At 38.3% G+C, this 13,608-nt stretch overlaps 1 protein-coding gene across 9 annotated transcripts in view; it reads left to right on the forward strand.

Moving 5' to 3' along the window:
* The window catches only part of fgfr3 (fibroblast growth factor receptor 3), a 73,473-nt gene that overhangs the window by 42,348 nt on the left and 17,517 nt on the right, over nucleotides 1-13,608 (forward strand). For 7 of the 9 annotated variants that reach the window (XM_038304682.1, XM_038304684.1, XM_038304687.1 and 4 more), the window contains exons 6-7: nucleotides 9,412-9,535; nucleotides 10,013-10,203. In XM_038304682.1, coding sequence (XP_038160610.1) covers nucleotides 9,412-9,535; nucleotides 10,013-10,203 — 315 coding nt within the window. Of the gene's footprint in view, nucleotides 1-9,411; nucleotides 9,536-10,012; nucleotides 10,204-12,898; nucleotides 13,044-13,608 lie in introns of all 9 variants that reach the window. The other 2 variants (XM_038304683.1, XM_038304686.1) reach the window with 1 other exon arrangement.

Raw genomic sequence — 13,608 nt, forward strand, 5'->3', positions numbered from 1 at the left:
GGAAATTTGGCACAAAAAAAGAAAGCTTTTTGTAAATGTCAATCTGAAGGAAATAAAATCCAGAAATGAGTTTTTGAAAAAAAATTTATTTAAAAAAAAAAAAGGTTTAAATTTGCTGTTCAAAAAAAATGTTCAAAGGTTTTTCAAATTAAGTTTTACAGATCACATTCTTCACACTCCTAGTGGCCGGGTTCCTTAATGAGTGACAATGCCTTTCTATTGGTCAATGTGGACAAGAACGAGCAGGTGTACTGCGCTTGTAGTTTAGAGAATGTGACCTATAAAACGGCATTTAAGAGGAATGCAATTCATAAAAACTGAAATCAAAAAATACAAATTAAATAAAATGTTAAACTATTAAATAACACAAACCATGCGTTTTATTGTAATTTTTAACATTTTCCTTTAGCTCTTTTGACATTAAAGCCATTTTACTGGCCTATTGCCATGATTTAAAGTGGGATCTTCAGAGTTGACCAATGACTTATTAAGATGTTGCTCTTTCCTTAAACATGCCAAAGAAGTGCCACATCTTTTTTTATGTCTAAGTTGGGTAATTAAGACGTTCTCCCATGTGTCTTTATTGAGTAATGTTCTCATGCTCCTCCCCTCCCTTCTGTCCCAGAAATGTTTAAAAATCCAGTGAGCTAGTCACCATGTGGCCAGTGTTTGCCCTCACAGAGGTGAAGGAAGAGGTCATCCTCTATAGAACCACGGTGCTGGTTGAAAGACCCAAATGTGACATGCTCAGGCTTTAGGGATGTCAGGCGTAACAGCTTGAAACCATATGAGTTTTTACATTTCTGCTGACCATCTCCTTAATCCAGCCAGAGGGGTAAATAGTACTTTGTATTTTTTTTATTTGTCTAATGACTGATGCCTCCCATTCTCTAGACAAGAAGTGGCTCGCATCTTCATTACTAGTTATTTCTGTTTTTGTTCTATTCAGGCATCTGTGCTAGTGATACTAATGCTTACTACATCCTTTATTTATTTCATTAAATCATTAAGAAAAATTAAGCTTTAGCTAAAAAAAAAAAAAAAAAAAAGAAAGAAAAGGCAAAGGAAATGTATCACTTATATGCTGTATTTTTTGTTATATTTTCAGCTGTCTATATTTTAACGCGTCAGCTCAAAAACTTTTGTACAAAAAATTTTACTTTACAGAGAATTAAAAAAAAACTCTTTCTCCAGTTCCTACAGTCAACCTGGGTCTGGTGTTCCCACAGTATGCCGATCAGAGCCGAGGCAATTTTAGCACGGGTCGCTTGCCTAGTCGTTTGACTCGGGTAGACATGCATCAAGCCGCTTCTTTCTGGGTTTAAAGAAGTTTTTTAGCCAGCGGGAAAGGTGTATTAGAAAAGTAACTAGTTACTTCTCCAAAAAGTAACTGAGTTAGTAACTCAGTGCTGCTCAGTGAAAGTAACTCGTTACTAGCCAAATGATCTAGTGTCAAAAAATTTGGAAAACTTTCTTGTTATTGGAATTTTAAATATATCTAGAGGTTCAATGTTGAATATAAGGTGGGTGTTATTTATTCATAAATTGAATAATTCTTTCAAGGGTCTAAGCATCTGAAAATATTGAAAACTAATCATCACTTATCTTTCTATGTGTGTGGTTTGACAAATGAGTTGCATTAACATCATGCAGATGATAAGTTGTTTTGGCATTTATTATTTTGCACACTAACAGCTTTCAGTTGGCTGCAAAATAGGTATGAAGCTGTTTATTTGCTTAAATCTTTTGTTTTGTACCCCCATGACAAAAAACACTGGCCCCACCATGGTGGCCCAGGTAAATTTGGCCTAGAGCAGTCACGACCTGTAAAGTAGGACTCCAATCACAACAAACCAAACTGTGCAGATGTTTAACGACAAATATATGTCACCTAAAAAGTAAAACAATCCAAATATGTACATGATTGGGAAGTAGAAAGAAAATTATTAACTGCTGTTTTCAGACCAAATATCAAAAACAAAAACATAAAGAAATACAGACCAAGTATTTATTTAAAACAGAACAGATTGAATTGTCTGCATGCTGGCATGAGCAGCAGACAGATTTAGACAGCATTCTGTCACCCTGTGTCACTGACCAAAGAAACCATCATCCTTGTTGATGTGATGAGTTCATCTCAGAAGGCCGGGGTTACATGAATAGAGTCCAGGGGTCCGCAGTCCTGACAGCATAACAATGAAATACCAAAGACTCTATTCCCCCATTGGGGTCTTCAAGGTGAAACCATCTCCCTCCTGCATTTATTCTGACTTGACAACGTCATCTTTGCACTGACAGCCATGCTTAATTTTGGCTGAATGAATCACAGCTATGATAATTTTTAACCTTTGGACTGGTCATAGGAGGACTATATCTCTCTCTGAGTGAGGCGTGTGTTTGTGGGATTGAGGATGACCAGTTAACCGACCCACACTTGATAAGGCCGATGGAGTTTTGTCCCGTTATCGCAGCCTGCAAGCCATTTAGTCGTTTCTTCTAAGTGCTTTCAGAGCTTGGAGGGGTGAGAAAATCCTCGTGATTGAACAGACCATTATGGCCCATTAGGCCACCCACAAAAGGACTGCAAACCAGTGCTGTAAAGATATGATACCATCAGTGGCCAACTTTGGCACCACACTTCACCCAGAACCTGATGTTTGCTCTAAAATAATGAACACCCTTGACAAGTGATTTTATTTTTGTCTGTTTCGCACCGTTATAAAAAACGTACCTCTATAAATCCCCACAACTTTCAACCTTAATCATTGCCTCAGTTTTGAAAACTCCAACTTTTTTATGTAAGTGCTATAGATCATCAGCTAAATGTGTGTAGTTCAGTGAGATGGTAGATTTTGGATCATCAGATCTCAGCTCCGTCATAAAAATCCCATTCCACAAAGCTTAACTGCAGCAATTTCAAAATATGCTATTGGAGAGGGAAGAACATTTTCAAAAAGGCTTCATTTAACCTATTTTACCTTCAAAAACCTTTAAAACATACAACTTGACTTTAGTTTTTGTTGCTTAGAGGAGAAGATTTGTCTCCCCTAACGATCAGACATTGACATTGCTGTTGGTATCATGGTTCACCAAATATTTGGTCACATGGAAGAAGGTGTGAACTGCTTTAAAAACTAACTTCTCTTATCTGTTCAGAATATGAACATTTCAGTCCTCAAAGACTTTCCTTTAGGTTTATACTGTAGCTGAATCCTGTTTACCTGTGGTGAGCCATGCATCTTTGCAGAGGTTGTTCAGCAAATGCAAAAAGGACTTCTAGACATTCCTAGCATCAATGAACAACACACACCCCGTCACTCAGTTTAGGAGTTTTATTTAGGTCAGAAATACATCTGGATGTTCTGTTTAGAGAAAACCCTTCTAAAAATCTCAGATGTTCCAGAAAACCTAAGGGTTGTCAATGTTTTTGCTCTTCAGCTTTATTCCTTTTGTTTAGAGGTTGGTTTCATAACGTTGAGTTCTGATGACAGGAGGTTTGTTTTCAAGCAGAGTCTAAGAGAAGGTCCTGATCTGTGTAGATGCACCAAACAGGCCATTAGCATCCTTTCTGGTGAATTTCAAGGTATTGTCTACAGCAGCGGTCTCAGACTTCAGTCCTTTAGGGCCAAAGTTCTGCAACTTTTTGATGCGTCTCGGCTTCAACACACCTGACTTCTATATGAGCTCATTAGCAGAGCTCTGCAGAGCTTGACTCCATCAGAATACCTCAAATTGTAGCTCCAGATTGCTTTGCTGAATCCAGACAGCCCTCATTCTTAAGGACGTCATTACGTAATGGACAGGCAATATGAATGACATTGACCAAACTGGGACTAAAGCCTTCCAGAAAATAAATGGATAAATCAAGTTACTCACATGCAGTGAACAAACAAAGAGCTCTATTAAAAAACAAAATACCATGAAGGTGATAAAAAATTATTTTGTTAAACTCAGTAAAATGCGCTGTGTCTATATGTCCAGCAAATCAATTTTCTAGCACAGGTAGGGACGTCAGGTCCCTGTGGTGACTGCATAGGCGCTAGGAAGCATATTTTGTCAACCCTGACTGTTTGGATAGCACAATATGGCGACTGCGGATCGGACTTGTCCTTACTGATTTTATGTATTCAAATCGAGCCCTTGGCTGCTATTAGTGAGCTAGATTAGCCGTTTGATTCAGGTCTGTAGGGCAAGGGACAAATCAAAGAGGTGCATGACACAGGCCCTCAATAATTTGAGTTTGAGTGCTGACTCAGTCCCTTGAATGAGTTTAGGGCCATCTTTTCCACATTCTTTAGGTAAACACAGACACTCAAGATCTAAAACAGCCATGTTTCTTTCTAAACACACTGTCATTGTTCTCGTAATAAATTATGATTGATAGCAGGGGTCTAGCTGAGTAAAGAGCTGATGTAGTAAAACTGGTCGTTTGATGAGGTCTGTATCTTTAGGAACCATTTTCTGACTGTTTACACTCCTTCTGATGTGAGTACACTAGTGAAAAGTGAAGTGACATTATAAGAGATCGGTGCTTTTCCTGAAGCCAGCCTCAAGTGTTGAACATTTTTGTCAAAATCTTGTTTATATATTATGTGGTGGGTTTGAATAAAGAAAGCCCTTCAGATACAAATCTCAACTATAAACCCTTCTTTTCGAAACCTTGTTTTGAATTACCATGTCCTCAGTGAGTGAGAATCTTCACCACCTTTTTAAAAGGAAAAACATTGTTATGAACAGATGTCAAAAAATAAATATCTTTAATAGAAAAGTTGTTCAACACATTTCAAATGATCAGTTGTTCCACATCCATTTCCTTTGTGTCATTCCCAGAAATTATTTTGTATTTTGTTCTTTCACAGTGTGTCTGTCAGGCATTTTATTCTATATCAAAAGCACTTTGTAGGTTGATTCAAATGCAAAATAGAAAACTAAACAGCAAACTAAATGAAACACGCAAAAAGATGTGTGCCGTGTTTGTTAAAATGGAAAAATAAGATTCCAGCAGAGTGCTTTGATAGAGCGCCATGTGTCATCCCAGACAACTGTGGAGCTCTTGGTTATTGAAGGTCAGAGTTAAACCCTCTATTGAGCTGTTAGATGTACGTGGCAGGAGATAGGCGCAGCATTAGCCTATTGAGCCATCCTGGGTCGTCAACACATAAAGGCTATGCTGCTGTGTGCAGCAGAGAGGGGGGTTTCATTGTGTTCTTGACAGAGTTATAACTGTTTTATTTCCATCCAGAATTTTTATCCCTTATTTTGACAGATTTCCAAAGAAGGGGCTCTTAAACTGGCTCCACACTGTTACTTTTTAAGACTTTAAGCACTTCAAAATCCTGGAGTTTCCGCTACAGTTTTTTTTTAGCAAAGACTCCACCACCCGCATAGGAATTTCTATGCTTCCAAGATTATTTTTAGAGCCTTATTTTTTTCTGGACTAATTTTAGACCCCTAGCAATAAATTTAACTTTATAAACTTTCTTCACCTGTTGTGTTATTGAAAATACACCAGTGATAGTAAAAGACAGGTCTTGCTGTTAACAGGGTTTTATTTCCGTTTTTGTCACTTTTGCACATTGAGCTTTTACAACCTTTATCCTCTTTGTTGATGCAATGTCAAGCTGAGCCAAAGTCAGGCAACAGACTAACAAAACTTTCCCAGTTTTAATAGCAAGCCCATAGGGCCACATCTTTCTGCTTCCGCCCTCTCTGTGGGTCAAATTAGACGGTAGCACGGATCCGGGCCGCTGGTCTGCTCTGACACAGTCATAAATTCTGCTAACTGGCCCCACTTGTTCTGACAGGGCTATTTTGTGAGGTGAAGACAGAGGAGTTTGGACTATAAAGGGAACAGCGTTTCCTGTGTTTGCTCAGACAACTGCTGCACTGCCAAAAAATTGACCTTTTTTTACATCCATCAAGGATAATTCGCTTTGTCTTTTGAAATACGCAAAAGAACCAGCAGCTGGGATGAGCTAACTAAAGCGTAATTCAGTGTCTTCACTCTACAAGTGAAATAACCGAACCTTCAAATGAAATAGATGGTGGTCCTGGAGTCCCCAAGTATAGTTGTGGAGGTTTTGTCCTCTTTAGGTTTAGACTTTTTGCAGTGTAAAGGCCCTCGTCCATTCCCATGCCTTGCGCCCTTCTGTACATCTGTGGCCTAAGCCCTAAAACCTTTAAAGCCTTGTATGACTCAAACATAAGCTGCTTAATAATTTAATTCTGCTTGGAATCTGGCATGATTGAAAGGAACGGGATTATCACTTTTGGGGACTAATGCTGCAGGTTCAACAGGGGTTAGCCACTGTAGCATATCAATTAAAGCCAACAGCATGCATTTAAGATAATTTTAGTGACAATTAAAGGCAAAGGATTGTAAAGATGAAAGTCACTGAAAGTTGAGTATAAATTAACAGCTGAAATGTAGTTTTAATAAATCAAGATTTTAAAAAGCAATTTTTTCTTATAACTTTTTTCTTTGACAATGACATTTTCAGGGGTTAATTTAACACCAATACTGAGTTGAATAAATTTTTTTCATAACCGAGGCCCTGCTCTAGAGAAGATGTGCAGGTCGTTAATCATTCAAACAAAGATTGCGTTTAGAAGATCTTTAAAGAAGTTTTTGAAGTGGTTTGCTTTTGCAATTCAGCAGAGAGCAGAGGCAGACCATTTTCTATGTGTGTTCAATATGCAGAACATATTCTAATTACAAGTTATTGGTGGAAGATATGCACATGTAAATGTTTGCCATCTGCAAAGCAGTTTTCCAGATCTTAAAACCCAACTATTTGTGCTTCTTTTTTTACTACTTCTGAAAATTTGATAGAAACTAACAATGCCAAAACTAACAATAGGACAATAACATTATTAAAGAAAAAATGGCAACCTAGGCTGGCACAAAGAACTGCAGCAGGAAAGTAGATAAATCAATAAAAATGACTGATCTTAAATACAGTGGTTAACAAAATAGAATATCAAAAGAATTTAAAAACATACATTTTCTTTGTGCATGTCTTTTTTTTAATTACTTTTGTTAGTAACATTTTGAGATAGGCCATAAGTACAACCTTATTTTGATATGGTAGGGATATATACTGTGAACTCTATGCATCCATCTTGATATATTCTTTTATAGCAAAAAGCGCGATGAGCTGACATAAACAGACGTGGCGCTGTCTACTGGCAGTACCGCTGATCTACCAGAAAGCCAGATGGTGACTGCAGCTACTAAATAAGCTCAGAAGATAGGGCTTAAAGCATTGCTTACTACAGTAGCACTATTAGCAAGGACATGTACTCATGTGTCTTTCAACTTTCAAGCGACATCAGAACGCTTCCTGAACTTTAGCTAACTTCAGAGATCAGACTGTTTTCACAGCTTAAATCAAGGTCTGATTTCAGTTTTGGAACCTCACACCTTGTGTCTTTCTACAATTGATTGTTGACTTTTATCTCTTTTACACTTTTCTCACTTCTCTAAACTACACTGGGAGTTCCAGATCCGCTCGCCCCCTTTGCTTCGGCTTGTTGACCAATTGTACTTATGTGCAGTGACGTAATCCTAGTAACAGGATGTTGTTATGTCAATATATACGGAAAGGCAATATTCACTCACACAACCAGAGTGAGTCACTGGCGTATAAATTCAAATTAATGTTCTATTTACCTTTGATAATATTTAATCCAACTTGCACATACTAAACAAAAAGTGACTGGGTGTATACCAGAATATCTACAAAGCCATACTACACTGGAGTCATTGCATGTTTAACCAGTATTCGCATGAATTACAGCTGTTTAAGTTCAACTTTAATGTAACCAGAGCAAGACGAAAAGTTCACACCTTTTATAACTGTATCTATTAACTTTCACAGGCAGATTATAATTGAAATAACTTAAGGCTTAAGTGGTTGAATTTGAGTGAATATTTATTCATGAAAGCAGAGCGCTCTTCATAGTTCTTCATAGCTTCATAGTACCACAGTTTAATGAAAGAAGCAAAAAATGTATCTATTCTCTTTTCCACTTCCATTATTTATGTTGGACTACTGTATCATATAAAACCCCATTAAAACACATGTGTCAAAATGTAAAAATAAAGTGATGAAATGCCCTTTTTAAAAGCAATATGTGATTTAGAATTTGCAGGGTCGGTCAAAACTTAACTACTAAACTGAAGTTTTGCACATCAAAGTCCCAGAAGTAGAGAAAGTATGGTTTATGTATGGCATAGCTCTGATTATAGCCTCCCCGGTTCTGTTGGTGGTCCTGGCTTTTACTGAATATCAGCTTCAGCTCATATTTTACCACATTTTAGCCTCCTCCCTTCTCATGCACCACTTTTTCTTCTCCCCCCTCAGCGACCACAGCACAAGGCGTCACTCATCTGCTCATGAGAGCAGCCATTGACTTGAGTTTGACTCCTCATCTCTAAAAAGGGGGTAGACTGGGTGGAGCCAGCCATTTCACAGAAAAACCATTTGCCAATGCTGAGTGGGCGGCCTGGTTTATGTTACCATGCAACTGCGAAAAAAAAAAAAAAAGAAGCACACTAAGGCATAATATTTACACTGTTGCTTTATTTTCCGAATGCACCTCCAAGAGAGAGGGTGAAGAAGTGTGTGCTCTAATACATAGAGGGAAGACGAAGGGTGGAGAGAGGGATATGTGGCCTGCAGACGCGTGGCTGCATGTCGCCCCCAACCAAAACAAAGTACTTCCTGGGTCCGCACATTTTCCTTCTCAGGTGAGGTTAAGTGTTCCACCCTGAAAAAAGTCACCTTGTTGACATCACGCACTCCCCTTATTAGTTATTCTGACCTCCTCTGGAGAAGTTCACCCCACTCTTGGCCAGCTGTGGCATCTGCGACGCACGCCGCCTCCCCAAAACCACGCAGGTCGTCCCCCTCTGGCCAGCGGAGTCTCCCCCTGTTGATGCGTTGCAGCTTTTTCTGCTCTCACTTCACTGCGCCTGGGTTTCTAAGTCCTCCTTTCGTCCGCCTTCTGAGCCTGTCAACTTAGTGTCTGTCTGTCTGTTGTGCTTTTCAGCTGCACCTGGTTTGAATTACTGTGCAAAATTTAGCCTTTGAGTCTGCGGCGATGGATTGCTCTTGAATAGTAGAGTGGAACCAATTTCAGAGGTGCAAATGAGAAAAAAAAAAAAACCTCTGTACTCACTGAAGGCAGAGAAAGAAAAATCGTTTGATAGATTTTACACAACACTTTTATATCAAAGAAATCCAATGTGAAAATAGCCCATTCTACAAAGATGCATGATAGTATTCAATCCTTTAAAAATAAACTAAGTTTCTTCTTCATCTTAGAAGGATTTGACTACTGTAGACGGACTTTCTAATCTGAACTGTTGTAATGACACATACAACCCCCCTCCCCTTCTCTCTTCAGCTCAGACATCAGCAGTGGAGCTTGGTGATGGAAAGTGCTGTTCCGTCTGATCGGGGAAACTATACCTGTGTGGTGCAGAACAAGCACGGCACTATAAGCCACACCTATCAGCTGGATGTTTTAGGTAAACTTCTACTTCTGTATTTTTTTTTTATAAGTTTAATTTTTTTAAAGCATAATTTCTAAAAGTTTTAAATGACAAAAATAAAGGTCATAGGTTTTGTGTTGAGGGCAGTTTCTTTAGGCTTTTATTTTGTTTGTATCAAAATTATAACATTTTGACTAGATTTAAGATATATATTCTGATGTTAGTTTTTGCCATATCATCTTGCTCCACTCGGGAGTTCATTTTGATGGCAACCTCACTTTGTTAAGAGCCGTGTTAATTGGACAAAGCTTTAATAGAATTATTCTAAATGTTAATAACTAGATCTTAAATGTGGCACAAACAGCTCCTGTTTTTCCTATGGGGTTAAGATTTCATTTTTCAGCTAGGGCTTCTTATAATACAGGAAATATTTTATCTGTCCAATCTGGTTTAAAACCTTATATAGCTGTTACATTATTTCTTGCCTAATTAATATGTCCATGTCTCCCTTAGAGCGATCACCTCACAGGCCAATTCTGCAGGCCGGCCTGCCAGCCAATCAGACAGTGGTGGTGGGCAGCAACGTGGAGTTTCACTGTAAGGTTTATAGTGACGCTCAGCCGCACATCCAATGGCTCAAACACATCGAGGTGAACGGCAGCCGTTACGGTCCTGACGGCGCTCCCTATGTGAACGTACTAAAGGTGGGTTCAGATGAGTCTGCCTGGAGCCAGGCTCAGCTCGTGATCATTTTACTCCGTTCATTTTTCCCCAGATGTCTTTTTTAACCAGCCTTTGCAGAAGGTGGGTCTACAGGACCCACAAGTTTACTGAGCCATATTTAATTGAAGAGCTCATCTTTCTGCTAACACTAAAGCATCATTACAAGATGCTGGAGTTTGTGAAACTGTAAACCCATTAAGCAATGATATTGCTGCAAATCAAAGCAGTCATTTCTGCTCTTTCTCTGCATAATCTCAATGCTCTTTTGGAAGATTTTTCCCGTCACAATGTCCAATTACTAGATGGTCTCGTTTCATAAGCAGCTTTGGTTCTCAGGAATAGAGCATAAAATGTTTCTTCAGGACAAAAAAACTTAAACCCATTATTAACTCAAAATTGGAAGACTCCTGTCGCAAACCAACAGGGCTTTTGCACCCCAAGCTTTTTTTTTTGTCTTTCCCTCTGGAGAGAAGAAATAAAAACAAACATCTGGTTTGGACTAAGCTAACTGCTGTGGTGGCGGCAACGCAGGGAGGGAGACAGGCTCAGTTAACCGCCGCTGCCGTCAGATGTGCTGCGTCGCGTGGTTTGAGGAGGAGGAGAGAATGAGAGAGCAAAGAGGCACCCAAAAAAGCCATGGAAAAAATGAGTTGGGATACTGAAGGAAGGGCAAAGTCAGCAGGGAGAGAGTGAACGTGTGACAGAGGGCTGGGGTTAGATGAAGGCTTGTGTGAGAAAAGAGACAAAAAGGGGTATGACCGCAGAGCTAGAATGAGAGACAGAGCATTTTTCCACAGCTGTAGTCATCGATTGTTTTGCTTTTGTCTCAAATATCAATGTCTGAATAAATTATGATTCTCCCTTAACCATACAAAGGTTTCATTTAATGACACTAAAGTTTTATAAGGGATTTGAATTGCTTTTGAAGAGTGAATGAAAAATTAACAATACTTATAAAAACTAAAAATAACAATACAAAACTGTTCTAAAAGAACAGCAATCAGTGTATAAAGTTTAATGTCATAGGTGGCCAAAATGTAAAACAATGAAAAGCCTTTAGAATAACCACTGTTTCCACCAGATATTAGCCAAATCCATTTCTTCAAACTATAATTGGATTAAAATGTTATATTTTGTATTAATAAAAAGGTTTTTAGCTTTAAACAAAAACACATATAATTATGAACTATTTAAAACATAAAGGCTATTATTATTTCTACTATAGTTAAGAAAATGTCTGGTATTTTATCTAGCGTTAATAGCTTCTAAAGGGATCCAGGACTAGTTAATATGTTGGCTTAACTATGTTCTGATTTTTCTATTAATGTAAAAAGCTACTGACACTCGTGGCAGGAAAAAAAAAATCATATTTGCTTAATTGCATCCAGATATACATCCGGGTCACCCTATATTTTATGAAAAATTTTAGAAAAAAAATACCTAAATTACATTTTTCCCTCCCCAAAAATGCTAAGCGTACTAAAATATATTGTGTTAAAAGTTATTCATGTATTTCCTGAGAAAATAAATGAGAAACTAGCCCTGAAGTAACTAGCATTTACCCAGAGTGCATTGCAGCACAGACATCTATTTGATTTTAATTAATTAAAGCTAAACGTCTTGTAAAATTTTTAAAATATTGTATTAAAAAAGTATTTCTCAAATAACGTCTGTTGTTAAAACTAATGGATCCTTTTAAGTGTTCGTATCTTTATGTCGTTTCGCTCTTTAGAACTAGAACAAAAACAAGCGTCCCCTGTTTATGCTACCTTTACATAACCATGACTGCAGTTGGTTATTCATTTACCATGCATTTAAATTGTCAATAGTTTAATTGATGTAAATTTTCATGCAAAGAAATCCTTCTGAGCGCTCAATAAAAAAAAGTTAACTTATAAATCATCCAGCAGACTTACGGAGAGTGTGAGAAAGTGATTTATTTTTATTAGAAAAAACAAGATGAAGTCAAGAGATGGATAAGCAAAGGGACAGACAGTGTGAAGAGGGGGAAAGCAAGTCTGTTGGCCCAGACTGCGGCTCCAGGCTCTATTTTTCGACCACCGCATAATTGAAACAGTATTTACAGAAACTAGTGTGTGCCTCTCTATCTGGACTAACCACAGCTCATTCAGACATGATATACTTTCCTATGTGTGGCATAGACTGCAGCATTTAAACACAGCTCAGGGTTTGAGAAGGGTCCCTCTTCTTTTTTTTTTTTGTAAGATCCGCCTGAATTAATCTTTGGTGCCTGGAAAAATGCTTTACGACAAAGCAGTGGTTCTGCATGCCAAAAGAGAAGAGTCAAACCCTTAATGTTTATTTAGCAAGCATTAAAACACAATTTGATTTCTCTTTAATGTGTTTCACTGGGTTAATAGTTGAGGTATATAGAGGGCAGCTTAGAGCTGGTATGTAATCACAGGTGCATTAATGTGTATGAGATTTTATACCACACCTGAGTTTTTAAATTGCAAGTCTAAGTCAAATCTTTTGTTCTTTGACTTCCTGTAAAATATTTTAGTCACAATTTCCCTAAAGACTTCATCTCCAAGCTGACATTTCCAACAGTTACGGCTGCTCAGTCAGCTCAGCTCATACAATAAAAGGTTTTCTTTAGCTGCTGCAGGTTTTTGTGACAATACCTCACTGTGCCTCTTGATTTTCCTTTCACAGAGTAATGTCAGTAAACACAAAGTGACTCACAGTAGACTGAAACTGTCCAACGTGACAGATAAAGATGCTGGGAAGTACTGGCTTCGTGCTTCAAACTTTGTAGGCACGTCGGAAAAAGCTTTCTGGCTTATGGTACACAAACCAGGTAAATACTGAGCTCTCGGCCGGAGCCACCTTCGCCACACCTGATGCTCTCCGCTGCTTGCCCTCCCCTGCAATGCTCCTCTTGGTTGTGGGTCTGCTTGACTTGCTAATAGCACAAACATCCACACAGACACACATCCGTCAAACGAGTTGATATAATCACATCTTGCTAGTGAGTAGCTATCATTCATTCTAACTCCAAAGGGCCATGTTGACCCTAATCAATAACAAACACAACATTGCGTTCTTAATTATGACGATGGCTTCAAAAGGCTCACCCTGACACAAAACGCACTATAAACCTAAAAGCCAGCTATAAAACCCTCACTGACCAGATCTTTTTCAAACACACACACACAGATTATTATTGATTTCCCAGAGAAGGCATTCACCACCAATATTAATGGGCTTTTACATCAAAGTATGCAGCACAGCGCTGTGATGGCAACATTCATTACTGAGGCACTTTGACTCCTCCATACTGCTCTAATGTTAGTTAATGTTGAAAAACTCATAGCTCAGGTGATATCAGGTTGAAACTATAAATAGCATTAATCCTGATTAAT

The sequence above is a fragment of the Cyprinodon tularosa genome, unplaced genomic scaffold (assembly GCF_016077235.1).
Source record: "Cyprinodon tularosa strain WSP-4 unplaced genomic scaffold, ASM1607723v1 ctg54, whole genome shotgun sequence".
NCBI lineage: Eukaryota > Metazoa > Chordata > Actinopteri > Cyprinodontiformes > Cyprinodontidae > Cyprinodon > Cyprinodon tularosa.